Raw genomic sequence first — 20,003 nt, forward strand, 5'->3', positions numbered from 1 at the left:
CTGCCCTGCACTGCCCTGCACTGCCCTGCACTGCCCTGCACTGCCCTGCACTGCCCTGCACTGCCCTGCACTGCCCTGCACTGCCCTGCACTGCCCTGCACTGCCCTGCACTGCCCTGCACTACCCTGCACGGTTCTAACTGGCACAGGGCCCTGCACGGTTCTAACTGTTTGTGCCCTGCACGGTTCTAACTGTTTGTGCCCTGCACGGTTCTAACTGTTTGTGCCCTGCACGGTTCTAACTGTTTGTGCCCTCCACGGTTCTAACTGGCACAGGGCCGTCGGAACCGGTGCCACAGATGTGGCCAAAGCTGAACCAATATTTTATTTTTAAAAGGCGACGTGGAGACAATAATCTCAATGATGCGATGAAGAAAACTATATGCGCACTCATATCACAACCATCGCAACGACTATTTTTTTTCACTCCAAGTGTATAAATCCTATTGTAGTATCATCATTCCCTTTAGTCACGAATTCCATTGATAATTGTGACAAGAAAACATTCTGGAATATTTTATTCGTTGCTATGGTTGTGATATGAGTGCGCTTTAGTTTTATTCATTGCATCAATAATTTTATCCTGTGATTTTTGAAGCAACGAAATATGGGCTATTTGGGCCCAGTTTCCCTAATTTTTTCCAAGGGAGAGCCCCCCCCCCCCTCCCCGACTTTTCAGAGTCACACCAATGTAGACTTCCTTCCACCGCTCCTGTGGTAACTTGTGACATGGTGATGTTCTGCTGCTGCTGCTGCTGCTAGATCAGTCTATAATGTGCAATGACACCTGCTGTGTACTGTGCAATGGACTATGTTCATCATGTGACAGGGCCTAGGGCTGCACACACATACATGCAGCAGAACTCTAGAACCCTCGTGTTGTAACTCAGAAAGAGGTCCCCATTTTGGATCTGTTTTCAGAGGGTGAATTTTCGGACAGTGTAGGGTGAATCAGACCATTTCACAGCACTGGGTATGGTTTGCAAGGCGCTGAACGTGTAGGAGAATAGTAACCAGTCCTGGGTATCCCTTGTTTAGGGAACACTTGACATTGTCTGGTCGCCAAGGTGATCATGGTGATCCGTAGCTGCGCGTAGGCCCGCGTAGCCGCCTTGCCGGCCTCGGCCCTTTTACCTCGGCAGACCGCACCGGAAAAAAGATGACGACGCTGTTTTGGTGAATATTTTCTTCGCGCTCGATGGTCTGTGCGCCAAATTCAAAAAAAGTCGAAAGCCTTTTCTTCTTTCTCGAGTGATCCTTGGTGATTTTTCAAGCTCCCTCGCAGTGTTCAACACCCAATGGCTCAGGAGAAGAAAAGTCGAAAAAGTGTAGTCACTGGCCTCGTTTCAAGTGACAGCAGGAGAAGAAATTTCCTTTCAAAACGGAAGAATGGACTCCTAAAAAAGGTAAGTTGAATGCACATCGCAATTCTGAACTTGCGCAATTTGTCATGAAGACTTCGCTTCATTTGTGTTCTGCAGGCCGCAGAGTTGCATGTTGGAAGTGGAGCCAAGGTTTTGGTCGTGGTGGTCGCTCCTTCTGGAGTTCGACACACGTACAGCTCGCATCCTGTGGACGAGATTTTGCCCTCAACCAGCTCAAGTGTCACAACAGCAAGAGCTGACCCAGTGGCATGCTCTGCAAGAAGCAGTTCATATCCCACCGCGATGAACACCCCAGATTCCACCACGAGCCCCACTGAAGAATGAAAATAAAATTTGGACTGCTGGTCCTTCAAACATCACCTGTTGGATACTTGTTGTGTGCAAACACCATAGTCTGGTATCAATTCACCTCAGAATGTCAACATTGAAATAATAATGTATGCGTCATCAGAAATTGAAACTGGACAACAGAACAATGCTAGTAGTCACAAACATCACACTGAACCACTATGAATAGGAGCACTGGTTTGTACCACATGTACATGCACCTCAGTGTCTCAAATGGAAATAGAGGAAATAGCCGTGATCATGGTGATAGCCGGGCCATGATGCAGAACCACTTGGGGCCGTCAGATTAATTCCTGGACCGAGCCAGCCGGGAAAAAACCCTCGCGCTGACGGACGCAGTAGTGAGGGAAAAAACCGGGTGTATATCCCCAACGGCGACATAGGAGTAACGGATAAGACCACGGCGACTCGAGGTAGCCACGACCCTTGTTCGAGGTACAGCGTCTCTGCACTGGAGTCTCCCACTGCTTGAGCCAGCTGCTCAATGAAGTGGAAAGTATATAAATGGAGAAGACATGGTGTCAATAAGAAGTGTAGCGCTCGCACTTGACAATGCAAAGTGTGTGGCATGATGCAAAATGCACATTGAAGAACTACGGAAGCCAGGACCAGCCCTCCCTTGGCGAGTACACCGACTGTGAAGCAGTCACTGCAAGGAAAGTGCACACACAAGAACAACACAGAAAGCTACTTGAGCAAAATATTGCTCATCCATGCATACTATGGACACAATCGGACTGCATTCGAGCGAGGCAAACATCTTTTCTTTGCATGTTGGAACACTGTACAAGACACATAAAGACACACATGTCTACTAACTGAAATAAATTTATTGCACAGAAAAGTCAATATGAGTGTGTCCGAATGTACCTTTGAATAGACAAAAGCACATAAACCGCACACCAATGGATGAAAGTGGCGAAAGAAATGCAAGGCACAAAGCACTCACCACTCATGGAGGCATATCATCAGCTGCATTGCCGCCGTCAGCCATGCACGAAACCATATCCCGCATCTGGCGCACGACCTTCAACACTGCTGGCTGGGTGGAAGCCTGCTCCAGTTCATCGCACAATGCAGAGGCGGCATTGTTGTCGGGCGCGAGATGTAGTAGCTGCTGGAATTCTTTCCTGAGGGAAGCCATAGTCCGTCTCGTATCACTCCCGTGTTTCTCGGCCTCTTCGGTGGTCAGAAAGTGTGGTGGCTGAGACTGCCTGGACAGCGGATAGGCACCATCTCCAAATAATGTCGCTAGCTGCTTCCGTCTGGCTTTACCCACAGCAGTGAGGTTCACAGCATCCGGCACCAATTCCTCACCAGGACTGAAGGATTGCAGTGGTCTTGAAAACGCTAGCTCACCATTGGGAACCAACATTGTTCTCAGACGCGCACGCCACACCAGAAGTTCCTTAGCATAACCGGGACGGGCTCTCGATTCCGACTTGGGATCTGGCAGCTGTAGGGCACTGAATACTTTGGAGCGGAGCTTCATGAGCTGCTCATGGTTACGGATCACCCGGCGCCACATGTTGGAGTCTTTCTCCCCTGACACCCATGACTTCACATTGGCATTTAGCTCTTCGACGATAGCATCAAGTGCCTGGTGGAGGTCACCCTTTCCTGACCTGCTGAGGAAGAGAGTGCTGTCAATGAGACTTCGCAAATCTGTTGAGAGCGAGAGGCGACGGACTTCCTCGGACATGTCAATCACTTGATATGTTGTGTGATTCCTCGCATGCAGCAATGGAGAGAGAACTCTGCGAGACTCAATGAACAGTGGTACGTCGTTGTGCCGTGCTCCCCGCCGAAGCATGAATAGTGGAAAGCAGTACTGAGTGCACAGCTCCAGCAGCCAGGAATACGTATGATTGTTGGTGAACTGCTTGCACCAAACGAAGAAACCCTCTGCTGAAGGGGTGTTGCTGCCAGATTCCTGGGCGAGTACATATGGCCGCAGAAGTTCGTCAAAGCAGCCATCCGTGAAACGGCTCAGCTCATCGTATGTGCGGTGGTGGTCTTTGGCTTTGAAGGCCCAATCCAATTGCTTAGGAGAAGTATATCCCTGGCTAATAGCGAACTCCTTATAGGCAAATGGCCACAGAGACTTGACAATGCACTGGATGATGTTCATCTCCCAGTGCAAGCCACCTGAAATGGGTAGTACCCAATCAAACTCCCCATCAGGAATGTTTGTTGGGGGCATCAATTCACCCTTCTCAACCAGATCATCTAAAAACTTCCTCAGCCTCTCACGTAACGTACTCATGTTCCCTGTTACACCCAAGCCCCTTGTACTGCATGCACTCTTCAGGTCAGCCTTCGACATTGAGTCGACATGCAATATTCCTGCTTCATGGTTAGCCAATTTGGCTGCATCACGCCTTGCCTCCTCCATCACAGTCAATATGAGGGAGTACGGCAAGCCGTCACACACAACAGTGAGCCATTCCCTCACCCCCTCGTCACCTACACATTGTTTTACCCTTGCACGCTTCCCAACATCGCGCAATACAATGCGAACAGCTTCATGGGAGTTGGGGTTGACAAAAATGGGCTCTAGAAACCCAACATCTGCCGGGGACACAAGGGGCACATCTTCACCACTGGTCTTTGAGGACACTCTGGTTAACGAAACACCGGTACTGCTGTCCACATGCGGTACATACACAAACTCGGTGCCTGACTTTAGTGTGCCTGGCTTGGTGACTTTGATGTGCTCGGTCGACACCACTGATTTGCCTTGGTCAGCTTGCAATGCCTGCCTAACATTTACCCTGCACGTCGCATTGGGACACAAATGCAGCCTGCGCTCCATCTGTGTGCAACATTTAGGGCAGATCAGGTACCGTCTTTCTCGTTCCAATGATGCAAGATGGCTATCAACTGGGTCAGCTGATAGCCTCTGCTCAGACACAAGAGCTTCAATCCTTTTGTTCATGAAACTCAGCAAGTGTGGCTTAATCAAAGATTCTTGATCTAGAGGATCCGGTACCTGATCTATTGCACATTGAATCTCAGTGACAGTTGGAAATTTCCAATTTCGGAAATGGAAATCTCCCTTTTCTTGGGAAGGAACATGGGAATGACGGGCATAGACAACATTGGTCAGAACCTCATACGTGGAACGATTGCTGCCACGGGAGAGGTACGACTTAAGTTGTCGTTGCTCATTGTCAAACCCAACACTCACGAACCCTTCAGGAACTTGCAGCTCGCTACCACCCAACCCAGCCAACCAATCTTTCACGAGCTTATAACTCCCCCCCGACCCTAGGTGACCAAAAATGTCGAGGGTTGTCTTGCTTTGGGTGATGCTGTACACTATCGCCTGGAGCAAAACATGGAATTCTGCACAGTAATTCAAGTTAGCAGCAGCATAGAGAGACTCCATGGCTTGCGCTTGAAGAACTGTGCGGCGGTCGGCAACGGAGAAGTCAAGTGCAAACGTGCTGGAGGTCATGCCCGTCACAAACGTCTCAACAAACTTGTTGTAGGGTTTGTTGCTGAACTGACCCGTCGGGATGGACAGCAAGTTCTGCAGTGATCTACTTGACTTTGCTGACTCAACAGCACTCAACACATCTGCTTTGAACTGCGGCTGCTCAGCCACACACAGCCTACGTAGCAAGTCCAAGCGACCTTCCGAGGTGCTCAGAAGCGAACCTACACTTTCCTTTTTCATACTAATTATTTCCTTCTCAAGTAATTCAATTTTGCTATCCTTCTGCAAATGCATCTTCGACAATGCAGCCAACGCACAGTTTTTGGCCACCAACACTCTCTCTAAACGCTTCAAAGAATCAACATTTTCAACATTATCAACATTTTCAACATTATCTACCGGTACTTCGTTTGAGGCTGAGGAGGTTTCTCGGGACTGGCTGAAGACAGGGGGAAAAGAATCCTCTACATCATCGCAGGAGCTTACCTCTGGGAGAGCCTGAGGAACATCATCGCTGGCATCTACCATGTCTACAGAGTCCCCATAGCTATCGCCCCTCCGAGGCTCGTACAGAGGGTGGTTGGTGATTAAATCCTTCAAGTCAGCCAGTCGTCCGCAGCTCCTACAAATTGCAGATACGTCTCGTCCAGAGAGCGCTGACAACACTGCCAGGATACACTTGCGAACCCGAACATCCTTGGAGCTATGCCGAGGCGATTCCCACTCATCGTGGAAGGGATTCTTGCACGCAAACTGGTATTGAGAACCTCCAGAGTGTCTCTTCTTCGTGGATATCTTGCCCATGATGACAAAATGTTGAAAATGCAAAACGGGCTTCTTCTCGTCGCTTCTCTCTCGAGAACGACATGGCAGAGTTCAATTTTTTTTCGGGCAAAACCTCCATAAACCCCTACAGGCCAGGCTAAAACACTGTCCAACCTCCGCACTTTTGGGGTTACCTCCGCAAAGTTACCTAAAGAGGGACTGATATTTCAAGGCAAATCGAAATTGTGCCACATCTCTTTCAATGAGAACAGAGGCCTTCGCAGCGCATCCATCTTCCTCTTTTTCGGGCCGCGGGCGCACGGCGGGCGCACGGCGCGATTTGACCGTGCGTACTTGTCAATCTCCATATCAACGCCTGAGTTTTCGTGTAAAAACCGAATGTTCCCTGAACAAGGGATTCCCTCGACTGGTAACTGATGTTGCCTTGGTAGTTCTGTGTTGTGTGATCACGGCTGTTGTTGTTGTACTTGTCAAGTACCTCTTCACGTCCAGATGGAGAACAGTGTGGCGAGTCTACAGCCTGGTCTATACTGTGCGGCATGGTGACTAAAACAGAGCACACTCAAGCAATGGTTAAATTAACCGATCCTGCTCGGGGCCATTCTATAATGTACTCGTGATGTTTCCATGGTGCCATTGCGTTGGCACAGAACAGCACCTGGTTGAATCTACCATCAACATCTCTGCATGCAATACAGTTCTTTGTTTTTTTGCTGTAATCTTCTCTGCTTGTACTAGGTCAACGCTATATCCGAGACCATGGCGTTCCTCCAGCGTAACAACATGCGCGCCGTGATGGTGCACGGCGTGCGACCACGCAAGCTCATGCGAGAGCTGAAGGAGAACAACCGGATGGCGTACGGCGAGATGAACTTCTCCAACACGCCGTGGGCCAAGCTCCGAGCGGCTCAGCAGCTGCTCGACTCCAACAGCATGTACCTTATCGACGCGCTGTCCAAGAGCCATGCCTTTGCCCAGATTGTCCCATCCACTAGTGTCTTCTACGTGGATAGCTCTTATCAGGGGTGAGAATAATTATATTATAACTCTTGGTGGAGGTGGAATTACTGTACTTTCTGTCTAGGTAGAATTGTAATACACTACAGAAATAGTTGAATAGGAATGGGACAACTTCAAATTCCCCGACTATTCACAGCAGGAGTGGTTTACAAAACAAAACTTGAATGCCAATGTACTAGGTATCAGAGTAATAGTTATTCTGCTGTTCAAGAATAAGAACTAGCTTTTCAGTAAACATGCATGCCGTTGCACAGTACTAAAACATTATCAGGCTTTTGATAATCTCTTTTTTGCTTTTCAGTGGAAGCTGAGTGATGTAACAGGCTGTTAGACAGAAAAAAGACTGAGATTGAAGCATGGTCACGGTGTTCTATGTCCGAGAACCCCACAGTGTTTGTTCCTGTGCTATAACGTTACCAGAGTGCATTCATATGTACTTGACCTTTTGCACTCAGGCTCCAGACCCACACCACCACTATGCACCACCATCACCGCCACCACCACCTCCAACATTGTGTATCAGCCTGCCTGCACATGACTCATCAGCAGGCAACGAGTATTGATTCAATTATTCATGTTAGAAAACTAATACTTTCCTATCACCACCACCACCTGTTTCATATTGCTTTCAGGAGTGACTCTGGACCCAACGATAACACAAACATGTGTACAGTGGACTCCGAGCTGCTCAGATGGTGCTTGAAGTAAGTAATGCAGTGTGAGCCACTGATAATAATATTGTTACTTATCTCAATCATTACACCCACACATGGTCTCTCCACTGACAACGTCACTTCAGGTTCACCAAATGTTGGAGCATGACCCATCGTCAGTATCAAACTAGGATAGAGCTTTTTGAACAACAGAATACGTACTGATCAGATGTAACTGTGTTGAATAGAGGTGCGGTGTTTGCTTTTACTTCAATTCACGATTAGAAAACAGGCAGAGATGCTCAATAATGAGGATTGGACTCGATGTTGGTGTTGTGCCTTGTAGGAGCGGCAACATTCCCGTAGTGTCTGCCATGGCGCAGTCGGCGGATGGCCGTGTCGTTCACCTTGAGCCGTTCGACGCTGTTGCATCTCTTGTGCGTACACTGCAGCCGCGTAAGGTATGTTCTCTTGCAGCATATAGCATGATCAGGGCCGGCGGAACCGGTCAGGCTGGTCCGGCCATGGCCGGACCCCTTTCCCAGCTGGATGGTCCATGTGATTCGTGCAAAACCGGTGTAAAAAAATCCAGAGGTACATGACTCGACTGTACTGCTGACGTGTGATGTGCTTCGAAGTAGCTCAGGACTCCGTGACCGGCACTGTATGGCTGATATGGATAAAAAAAATTGTGTTTGTGTTCTTTTACTATAATTTTCTGCATTTTCTGGAGCCTTAGAGATGCCCAAATTCGCTCTATTTCACGTAAATTTTAAATATTTTCCCGCGGGAGGTCCCCCAGACCCCCCCCCCCCCTCAAAGGTTGGCCCGACCACTCCCGAACTCCTTCCTCCGGCCCTGGCATGTGTAGGGGATATGGTATGATGCTAAAGATAGGTATCTTCTTGAGCATGTAGCTTGTCACGCAATAAATTCACCTACATGAATGCCTGCCTTTGCCGCTCCAGTTGCTGCAAAGCAGTAACTGACATTGTGATTCAGAATTAGCATGATGCCTTGTAACTTAGCTTGGCTGATCGGACCGGAACTGCACACCAACGGGCTCTCCGAATCCCGTGCATTAGTACTTGCTTGGTTGTGTACGAGAGATTCTGGCCAGACCATAAATTTGGTGAGTGCGTCCATTTGTTCATATTTCTGGGCTGTGGCAAGAGGTTTGCGGCGAAAACAATAAAAGTACCTAGGATCCGGCTAAAGTTTGGCGTTATGCTTTCGTGCACTGCTTGCTGTCACTGCTAACTTGCTGCTCACTTCATGCTCACCATGTGTTCATTTTCCGCTCACTTTCTACTCAGGTGATTCTTCTGAACCAGACGGGTGCCCTGATCAACATGACAACGGGCAGTAAGGTGTCCGAAGTCAACAGTCCCGGTGACAACGCATCGCTGCTGGGACAGCCGTGGTGCCAGGGCCGACTCAAGGAGAAGCTACAGCGCATACTGAACATGCTGGAGTCGCTACCGGAGAACGGATCGGTGACCTTGACCTCGCCGATGACCATTCTGAGAGAGCTATTCACACATCACGGTATGTACAAGGAGGTGTCATTTTGCATGGCAACGAGAATTGGCGTAATGCTTAGCAGCGAGAAAATTAATGTCCGTCTGCTATCGGCTATTGGCTACCCCATTTGATATCAGTTAGAGGATGCACAGCATTTCGCTTGTTCATTCTCGTAATGCTTTGGGGTTTAGCTGATATGGCTCTACCCAAACTGTACTATTCGTACATGATGCTGTGCAGTGCGGGGTCAGTGTGTGATAGCACAGCTTGTAGAATGATGATGTAACCGGCTATCCCCAACATGTATGGTGATTATGTGGAGTGGAGTCCTCCAGTTCAATAGAGTGCCAAATGCTCACAGGAGCGGAGCTATATAACATGACGAGTCACAGCGGACCACACTTCTGGTTAAGTTGTAACACATAGTTTTATCCCACCAGATCATGGTGAACCAAGCACGTTGTGCTCCCTTTTGCCGGCGGGTGATGGTGATGTACTCATAGTTTGTATGGTGATGGTGATGTACTCATAGTTTGTATGGTGATGGTGATGTACTCATAGTTTGTATGGTGATGGTGATGTACTCATAGTTTGTATGGTGATGGTGATGTACTCATAGTTTGTATGGTGATGGTGATGTACTCATAGTTTGTATGGTGATGGTGATGTACTCATAGTTTGTATGGTGATGGTGATGTACTCATAGTTTGTATGGTGATGGTGATGTACTCATAGTTTGTATGGTGATGGTGATGTACTCATAGTTTGTATGGTGATGATGTGGAAACTGAATGATGCACATGCACTCTGCAGGCGATGGAACTATATTTCAGAAGAGAGACCGCGTTCTGGTCCACAACACTCTTGAGGGTATCGATACACACCGACTGCGCAGCCTTCTGTGCACGTAAGTTGGCATACTATGTGTGGCAAAGCAGTGACAAAATATAGAGTAGTCCTATTGTAATCTTCTCAAAGTTGACAGTGGCCATTGCAGATAGCTGGTCCTCGATTTTGATTGTTCGCCATTGCCAGCCACTGGCTATGCAACTCTTGCTGTGTTTTGTGTAATACGGGTGGAGCACAACAACTGCATGTTGACCTCTATTGTACTGTCATTTCCAGCAGTCTCGTCATCTCTAGCCGCTCATGTTTATGCTCAATGCCAATGAAAATACTGTTTTGTCCGGTGCAGCTGGAGCTGCTTCATAAAGCACCTATCACATTGATGTGTCCAATGCCCACTGTCTTCTGTTTACCACGATACCTTGCATGACCAGCTTTGCAAAATTCAATGAAAGCTGTTGGTAGTACTACCGAGAGCTATTCCATCCGCGGTTTTCAAATGCGCGAGACATAATACAGTTCTGCTTTGGATCTTTCTTTTATCAGCTTAACCGTGGTTTGGTTGACAAGTTTCTGGTGTTCGCTTGCCTGTACTTGCAGATCATTTAATTCAGAACTGGACCCGGCCTACTTTGAGAAACTCAAGCCCAAACTTAACAAGATATATTTATCGGAGAGGTAAGAGCGTTGTTTGTGTGTTAATTTAAGGAAATAGGAAAAAAATGGTTTCAGAGCAGACTCGCTCTCTTCCCATTCACTCTGCAAACTCGAACTCATTTCTCTATAAATTTTTTACAACGTTTCGGCAGAATTGCCCTCATCAGGTATGCAAAGGTGTGCACTGCTACTAATTAAGGAAATACCAGGGAATATCAGGGTGTGCTGTCAATGTTGCTCGTAGCATGTTAGGCAGCACAGCACTCCTCACTGTAGGCAAACCTTTCGCACAGCTTGTACTTGATGCTGCACTCCAAACAGTAGTCAAGTGTTTGTGTGGAACAGCGGTTGTGCAATGTGCATGCCTTGTGTGACCTTTAACAATCTCTGTCATTCAGGCGCATAGCTCATATAGAGGCAGTGTAGTCCAGTCACCGCGCCAGCAAATGGCCGTACTACATAGGCAAAACAAGGACAAAATGGCGGCTATGAGGTTGCCGGTGGTACAAGGTCACCACACCACAGATGTGGAAGCTAAGCCCATATCACTGATGGTACTGCTGGATGCAATTTAATCATCATTTAATTTTAATGCACTGAAAGGTGATCTGACCAAGGTGTGCGTATCCGTACTCTGGTTGTACATGTAAGCAGAGAACAGGCTGGCTCAACTACTTCTGAATGCTTGAGCATTACGACATTTCTGTTTCTTCTCTTTTGCTACAGATATAGTTTTGCGGCTATCGTGACAAATGAGGAAGGTGCCGAAGGCGTCCCCTACCTGGACAAGTTTGCCGTCATCGGAAAAAGCCAGGTAGGGACGGAGGCATTTCTGTTTGCGCTATAAGATCCTGCTTATGTGTTGCAGCACTGCGGCTTCTGGTTGCAAAGCTTTACCGCAATGTTCCACATAAGGATGACATCAGCCTTTTTTGGGAACCTAGATAATGCCCTTTTTGAGAATACGGCACAATCACACAGTTTTTGTTGTTGTGAAATTTGGGTCCAGTATTGTCATGTTGAGTAAGAAGTGTTGTCTTTATTCTTCTCTATATATCTCTCTCTCAAAATCATTCTAGACTGACAACCTGCAGTGCTTGCTCATTCAACTGCCTTCAGGCATGAACAACCTGTTGTAAAGATCCCAGTCCCCAGACTTACCTGTCTTTATATTTAATGTAAAACACACACGCTCTCTCTCCTTTTCTCCGGCTATCGTTCACACTCATTCAGGGCCAGGGGTCGAGCCAAGCCTTGTGGGACCTGTTACGCCGTGACTTTCAAACTCTATTCTGGAGATCGTACACAGCTAATCGATTCAACGAATGGTAAGTAAGAGAAAAATGTTCTGCCCTAGCCATGGCGTGTAGCCCAGTGCCGGGTGTGCATGCACAGTTACTATCCGATATCAATGCCATATATCTTCCATGCAGTTGCAACCGAAAATCTAGATGTGCTATGATTTTTTCATCCATGTTGTCATACCTAACTGTGGAAGTCAAACCTTTCTTGTTGTTTCAGGTACTATCCTCGCTGCTGTGGTCTGCAAAGTGTCAACAAGTGGAAAGTGTTCTGGTAAGGTTATGTGCGTGCGTTCTGAAGCCCGTACAGAAGTTTGAACATTCCCGGGTCGTGCTAATCTGTATATCGTCTCATATGTTTTCTGATGATCGCATAGTGCGTGAAACTCGGAGTAAAGACACTTTTTTCGTCCTCTTATTATTGTTTTATCATGTCATTATGCATATTTGTGTTTTGTCATGTTTGTGGGTTACGTTGAGAATTTTCTCTAATGTGAGAAGCACTATAACGTTATGTATGCTTCCAGTGTACAGGTTGCTTTGAGATATTTCTCTCATGTGAGAAGCAGCACTACTATACCGGTGTGGTATGCATGCTCTTCTTGTGTGCACAGGTATGGTTTCACTGACTACCAACTGTCACAGAAGATAGTACAAGCAGCTGGAGCCATGCCGGAGTCGTTCATTGAGAAGAGGCCCGACGGTAAGCGACATGTGATCGCCAATGTTGAATGTTGACATTCTACACAGAACACAGCCAGAGAAATTGAGTGCATTCTCCTATGCGTTGAGACTCGCATTGCCCACACCTGTGATCGCCAATGTTGAATGTTGACATTCTAGGCAATCAAGCAGAGAAACTGAGGGCATTCTCCTAGGCGTTGAGACTCGCATTGCCCTCACATGCTCAAAGACAGAAATTTTCGAAGAAGCGTCTCGCGTAGCCTGCTGTCAGCTAAGCGGCTGAGTCGCAAGCTGGTTGAAACAATTCAAGCTTGTCGTTAAAAATATTTGTTTGAACGAATTCTCTTCTATTGTTTGCAGTTGCTGATGAGCTGGACATGACAAGACCATCGACTTGGTCCTCAAGCCCAGCTGCCAGCGACCAAGGCAATGTTGAATCCACCAAGCGGCAAGCAACCGGGACTAACGAGGAGATGGTCTACAAAGCCCTGGAGGCCATCTAGACCCCCTCTGTCCCCATATTTATCTCATTGTGCTGGGCGCAATGTTTGTCAATGCTTTGCTCTGTTAAAGCTTGTGATATCCACGTCGTCTTTTGTAAATTTCGGAATTGTCTTCATTGAGCATTAGCCATCTACCTGCCTTCTCGCAGCATCAGCATTTTCTGTCCTCCAATGTCCTGGATGTAGCACCAAACGGTGCCCGTCTCCGCACCCTCGACCTTCAAGTTTCATCCGTAATCTGTACCCACGCTGCAACACCAATTCGAAATTTCTAATCAAATAATAGATTTCGTTCTGCACTTCTCTAAACACAGTGCACTAGAGTGTATCATGTATGTACATGTTGCGAAATTCGATTAGATTATTATTTACGCACATTGTATAATTATGGTTTTTGTCTTGTAGAGTCTCATGTATGATGTCATAATGGTCTATTGTACATGTGAATATGGTATGATGTGTGGCCCGTATTGTATGTGGTCACAAACCGGGATATGGGTGCTTTCCGGAAAACATTGGTGTTTTATTTCACTTCGCACATTCAAACGGGATGACGACCCAATAAAATGACGGGGAAGGCTTAGCCTAGAAGTGGCTATGGAAGAACATAGTAAAGGCTATGGAAGCACATAGTAAGAGAATAGGATACTAATAACTGTGAGTAAACGGGGGGGGGGGGGGGGGAGAGAGAGAGAGAGAGAATACGATGTATCTGTGATACTATCTGTGATACTACGTGAGGATTACTGAACTGCACGGGCCCGGGGAGGGAGAGCAGAGCTATCAGCAGCAACTCGAACTACTCCCTACAGACGTATGGTACACATGCATTCTTAAACTCGGGTAGCTGACCGCGGCGGCTACGGTTTGCCTGGCTTAGTAGGCCATTTGACTGCTGATGGCGGGTAGGGATGCCTTCTGCCGAGGTCAGAAGCTGGGCAAGCACAGGGCTGGTGCGGGCGTGGAGGCACCGCCAGATGGTGATCAATATTATTGTTCTGCCTGTAGAGCTCGCTGACACGGTACAGGGAGTCAGCAGTGAGCAGCGGCTGCATGGCTGTCTGGGGCGGGTTGCCATCGATACAGCCTGTCCCTGCGGGAATTTGCGGAAAAATATGTCGAAAACTTGCGCAAGAAATTGCGGCAGAAAACAACAAAAAATGCGGCGAAAAGTGCGGAAAGATGCGGAACTTGCCGGCATGCCAGCGGAATTATTTCCAGAAAATTGAGGATTTGGGCCAAATCACGAAACTTGTTGCATTGTTAGAATCGTTATTTGCGCAGCATATCTACTCGGGAGTAGCACGAGTCGTGCTGTGCAAATAACCTACAGGATCATGGAAAGCACTGTGTAAAAAGTGCATAATAATGTGAGATATAGTGCAGAAAACAACAAAAACACGGGGAATCGCGAATTTTGCTCGATATCGCGGGTTTGGGCCAAAATCGCGAAATTTGTTGCATCCGTGGAATCGCGATTTCCTGGAGGGACAGTACAGCGGATGGCTCTGTTTTGCGCGGTTTGCAGTCGTTTCAGTTGACCCTCTCGCATTGCGGCTGAAAAGCAGCAGGAGCCATAAAGCAGGTCGGGCATTATGACCGCCTTCACATACACCTGACGAGAACGTCTTGATAGGCTTCGGCGTGCCCGCCACAGAGCGCCAATTTTCTTGGCAACCTTGGTGACCACATAGTTTACATGGGTGTCCCGATCGTGTCCCATACATAAGAGAGAGAGAGAGAGAGAGAGAGAGAGAGAGAGAGAGAGAGAGAGAGAGAGAGAGAGAGAGAGAGAGAGAGAGAGAGAGAGAGAGAGAGAGAGAGAGAGAGAGAGAGAGACTCGGAGAGAGAGAGAGAGAGAGAGAGAGAGAGAGAGAGAGAGAGAGAGAGAGAGAGAGAGAGAGAGGGAGGGAGGGAGGGAGGGAGGGAGAGAGAGAGAGAGAAAGAGAGAGGAAATACAATAAGAGAGGCAGGTGAGAGGAAGAAAAGGGCTACAGTATGTGTCATGTAGTTTTAAAGTGAGCATGCCTGAGAAAACCAGAACATTTGTGCAAGTCGATCTCTCAGATTTCGCTCAAATTTTGCAGGTAGGTTTGCTTTGGGGTGTAGATCGACATTCCAAAGCCCGCGCAAAATCTTTTGAAGGGAACCATGAAATTGGCATACCCCTCAATATTGGCCGAAATTGACACGATTTATGGGTCTACAAACGAGCCACGGCGCAGCGTACAAGAATAAGCTACGAACAAACCTCCATCAAGCCAACATTACCTCCCCTTAGAAGAGTTCTTGGGGCAGCACCACTTAGCCACGCCAGCATCCCAGAAGACGAGAGCAATCATCCCTTGACGCCACAAATGATCGTCTTGAAAATAGCCAAATTACAAGCGCTGATAAAACAGCGAGCTACGTCCTCAATTAGCAAACACTATACACCGGCAGATAGTAGAACACCTCTTCTAGCACTGAGGACATGTCCCCCATCATCCTTTTTGGGTTTGCTAGAAATAAACAATTTTGAATTTTTCCATTCGACCATGCTGAAATAGGTCCAAACTCATACCTGCGCAGGAAAGCTCGCCCCTCCGCGACGTCTAGTCAGTAATTTCTACTCCAACACCACTCCCAACGCCGCAGAACAAAGGGTATTGTTGACTCTGACAAGGAAAAGTAGCGGTGATCACTTGGCACCCCAAACGACAAGCTTTTCCTTGCGCCAGCAACATTTTTCGGTGCAACAGATGCAAAAGTGACTGAATTATTTTTGTGTGTAGTTTTTGGATTTTACTGCATGTATCACTAGTGCACTTGACTGTAGCAGTTACCATGGTTACCGAAGGTGAAAGCTGTACAGGTTTCCAGTAGACGACACACGGAACAGTCATTAGACTCATTACAGTCATGTCATGCACTTCGAAGTACAATCATCATGATCATGTAGACAATGATTATGTAGTTGACATACATGTATGTAGGCGGTGTGCACTTTACCGTCTGTGGGGGGTGTGGGAGCCTCCAAGGGGCTTAGAAATGCAGTCTAGGGCCAGGCATAGGCCCTTCCTATTTCATGTACAAATCCTAGCCTGTTCGTTCTTGGGTGTTCCGTTCAGTTCTTCTTTGCTCGTCAGTACGGGCCTTGTGTGATCGTAACCACAGGATGGATCGGTCCATGGGATCCAGGAAGCATTGGCATTGAGAACGGCCGCGGTTACGTTGGCCTTGCCGACAGGTGTGCACACTGCACTGACTGAGCCTTGTAGTTGTCTGTCCTATTGCTGGCGGGTAGTGGAACGAAGTCGCGTGGGAGCACTGTCTGTGCAATGAAATGTGGGTGGCAGCAGCATGGTTTAGATTGCAAAGATGATCCCGGCAGACGACTGAATTCATGAAGGAGGAAACTCATTTTGAGAGATGAAACATCATCACACTCACAACGTACATGTACATGTACATGCGCACAAAATGCTAGCCTATAGCCTATACTATAGTATGAAGGGAGGTCCTCCGCCACAGTGCTTCCTCCGCCTTGCAACATGCTGTCAACCGATAAACAAGAAAGGGAGCGAGTAGTTTTTCGTAATCCTGCACCGACCAGTACGCAATACAATTTAGCATTAGCGTACAAACCTTCTCCGTGACTTATTTTGTGGGCTGATTTCAGAGACGAGGAAGGTGTGAGCACAGCTTCTGAACTATAACAGTTATTCCTGATTACTGTTACTGTCTTAGCTACAACTACAACTACAGTACAAGGTAGCAAGTACAAGGTAGCAAGTAAGTTTGTTTGTTACTCAGTAGGATAGGCACTCCTAGCTCTGCATCTTTTAGACAGCAAAGATTGCCAACGTGCTGTTGAACGTATCTCTAGACTGGAATCCCACCTTGCGAAACGGACGGGTAAACCCCTTCTAATCCGTACTATAGGTAAGTAACCGGTTTGTCTGATGATCTTGCCAGTACATGTATCGTCTTCGACCTACATGAACATCCGCCAACGTCTTTCACAGCTGAGACTTTCAGCTTGTGCTGGTCTTGGTTTCGCTCATCTTCCCCTCCTATTTTTCTATAACTAATTACTTAGAACCTTCCAAGCTGGAAGGCTGTTGGAGTGCGCATCCGAGACGTGCTAGAGCTGATTGCCAGTTAGTTGTAGAACGTCAGTATCGTTGGTAAGTGTCGTGCAATGTTATCCCATGAGCTGATTGTAAAGTATCTGGTGGTGTTAGTGGACGTTTTAGCTATAGCGTAACTGGTAGTTCCTTGCCAAGTTAGTTGGTCCTCTTTTCCTTCCTATAAATTAATCTTTGGCTCTCCCACCCGAGTCTAAATGTTTGTATTGTATTTCCATTCATTATGTTTGTGTGTGTATTTTTTATCACCACCAGCAGCTCCTAAACAATCAGCTCATGCGATAACATAATGCACGACGGTACTGGCGGTACTGACGTTCTACAACTACTGACTCTAACTGGCTAACAGCTCTAGCACATCTTGGACGCGCACTCCAACAGCCTTCCAACATGGAAGGTTCTACGCTATAATTATGATAACATACATGTACATGTACATGTACACGTAGAAGGGGAAAGGGAAAGCTGATTGTTTATTACTAATATTAGCTGCTGGTGGTGTTAGTGGACATTAAAGCGTCGCTTGTACGTGTAGTTTCTTGTTCCTTTTCTTTTCTATATTTATCCTTGGCTCTCCATCCTAGTCCATAATCGTAACTCAATTAATTCTTACTTGATTCTCACAATCGAAGTATGGAGATCGAAGAAAAAACTCTCAGCTTTCTTTTTCAACAATTGCCAAAGCGATAGGATAAAGGACCGCTGAGTTATGCCTTATCGCCGGCTCATCATGGCGCTCGCGAGCTCGACGGCTAGGCTACACGTTACTTGACACGCCCGCAACTATTTTTGCGCCCTGCGTGGGGGCTCGGTTTTCATTATTTTTTCTGCATTTTTGACATTTGGTGCCATGGCAACTGCAGTTCAAATCCAGCATGCAGTAGGCTCGATCGCGAGAGTGTTCACAAGAAAATAATTTAGCTCGATACGAGCAAGGAGAGTGGAATGGCGGGTGAAAGCTCAGTTTCTTTGACTTGTGCGACTGCCTCATGACTTAAGTCTTTGGGACAGATTCCCGTAGCTGGTCTATGACCTATGACCTTGTGGAGACTTGTGCTTTAGTTCAGCGTTTTTCTCGTCGCAGCAGCTTTCCAGGAGGCTCTAGATCCCGTACTTGAAATTGGAGCATGGATGCCAGCCTTGCCAGGGTTACCAACTTCTTAGATGTTGCCAGTGTGTAAAAATGACCCATTTTCGCGGGTCATTAGTGGACAGGTGACTAGCCCTTTCCCAAAGGTGCTCTTTTAATTCGCACTTAGTGCTTTTCGCGTCCCTCAAAATATGCTGAAAAAGTGCTCTTTTTTCAGTGAAAGCAGGCAGAAGTGCCCTTTTTTCAGTGAAGCATAGCCATGATACATGTTCAGATATGAACCCATTGTAACCGTCCAACCAGAGCGATTCAGGATCAAGAGTAGAACGACTTTATTATACCATCAACGGGTTTATATGGGACAGAAGTGTAATCCAAGGTGAACATGCAACACAGGTGTGATGTAACACAACGTAAGTGGGAACGTGTAGTAGGATGCACAGTGTGAGTGTGTGAATCTGTTACACCACCCCCCTCGTCAGCAAAGGTGAGCCGGGCTAAACACGAGTAGGTAAGCATTATAATACCAGTAAATCAATATTATTGGTTCGAAAATAATTGCTAACACAAGAGGCAATTCAAGGTATGGTAGGAAGTAAAACTCAACGCAAGAAAGGCGGCTATTGACGACGCTTCGTTTTCAAGTAACTCTGCAGCGGAATAATTTCCTTGTTAGACTCGTCCAATAAATGTTCGATAGGCTCCCAGGTGTTCTCACTGTAGCCACGCCATTGAACTAGATACTCCATGCGGCCCCTCCGTTTCCGTTCATCGACGACCGCGTCTACAATATAACGCGTGTTGCCGTCCAGATCCGTTATTGGTGGCGGAGGCGGCTGTTGCCGTCCTGGTATAGAGTTCTCCTCATACCGCCTCAGAGCTGACACATTAAACACCGGATGACAACGCATATTGGCAGGAAGTAGCAACCGGAAGGCATTGGCACCAACCTTCTCAGTTACAGGAAATGGACCATACCATTTGGAACGCAGCTTAGGGGACGGCTGATTCCGCGCCTCGGGAGTAATGAGGAAATCCCTATAGACCAGAACACGGTCACCAACCTTTATAGTACCGGGGGCACGAGTGTTGTCCGCATACAAGGCCTGCCGCGCCTGAGCCGCTACAATAGCATCCTTAGCAACGCGTAACGCATCCTGTTGCTCCTTCACCCAATCAGAGTGTCCGACTCCCATACGATCACCCAGCAAATCCGCTGGGGCTCGGGGGTGAAACCCAAAATTCAAATAAAATGGGGTATGCGATGTAGAGGAATGGTGGGCACTATTGATGGAGAACTCGCAAAGAGGCAATAGCTTATCCCAATTGTCATGCTTATGGTTAATGAATGCACGGAGGATGTCTTCAACCAGCCTATTCACCCTCTCCGTTAATCCATCTGTTTGGGGATGGTTTGCCGTGCTGAAACAAAGCTTGGTTCCCAGAAGTTGAAACACCTCCCTAAAAAAGGCAGCAGTGAACCGAGGATCTCTATCTGAGACAATGGATGAACTCAAACCATGCAACCGAAAAACGTTAGCTATGTACAATTCAGCACTGCCCTTGGCATCAATGGATGTGGTAGTCGGTACCAAATGAACGCATTTAGTCAGGCGGTCCACAAAGGTATAAATA

General features: G+C 47.3%; 2 protein-coding genes across 2 annotated transcripts in view; one reads left to right on the forward strand and one right to left on the reverse strand.

The window, feature by feature from the left end:
* The window catches only part of LOC135818525 (N-acetylglutamate synthase, mitochondrial-like), a 19,002-nt gene extending 5,394 nt beyond the window's left edge, over positions 1–13,608 (forward strand). Inside the window, exons 3-13 of the mRNA XM_065331913.1 lie at positions 6,699–6,985; positions 7,613–7,684; positions 7,980–8,094; positions 8,950–9,181; positions 9,971–10,064; positions 10,604–10,681; positions 11,387–11,474; positions 11,894–11,988; positions 12,182–12,235; positions 12,576–12,664; positions 13,006–13,608. Coding sequence (XP_065187985.1) covers positions 6,699–6,985; positions 7,613–7,684; positions 7,980–8,094; positions 8,950–9,181; positions 9,971–10,064; positions 10,604–10,681; positions 11,387–11,474; positions 11,894–11,988; positions 12,182–12,235; positions 12,576–12,664; positions 13,006–13,148 — 1,347 coding nt within the window. The 3' untranslated portion in view covers positions 13,149–13,608. The remainder of the gene's footprint in view (positions 1–6,698; positions 6,986–7,612; positions 7,685–7,979; positions 8,095–8,949; positions 9,182–9,970; positions 10,065–10,603; positions 10,682–11,386; positions 11,475–11,893; positions 11,989–12,181; positions 12,236–12,575; positions 12,665–13,005) is intronic.
* On the reverse strand, positions 1,712–6,213 carry LOC135818524 (uncharacterized). Its single transcript, XM_065331911.1, has 2 exons — positions 2,682–6,213; positions 1,712–2,381 (listed from the first exon to the last, which is right to left on the reverse strand). The coding sequence occupies exon 1, from the start codon at positions 5,976–5,978 to the stop codon at positions 2,685–2,687; it is 3,294 nt and encodes a 1,097-aa protein (XP_065187983.1). The 5' UTR covers positions 5,979–6,213; the 3' UTR covers positions 1,712–2,381; positions 2,682–2,684.
* Positions 13,609–20,003: the final 6,395 nt, after the last annotated feature.

Source organism: Sycon ciliatum, chromosome 5 (genome assembly GCF_964019385.1).
Source record: "Sycon ciliatum chromosome 5, ocSycCili1.1, whole genome shotgun sequence".
Lineage (NCBI taxonomy): Eukaryota > Metazoa > Porifera > Calcarea > Leucosolenida > Sycettidae > Sycon > Sycon ciliatum.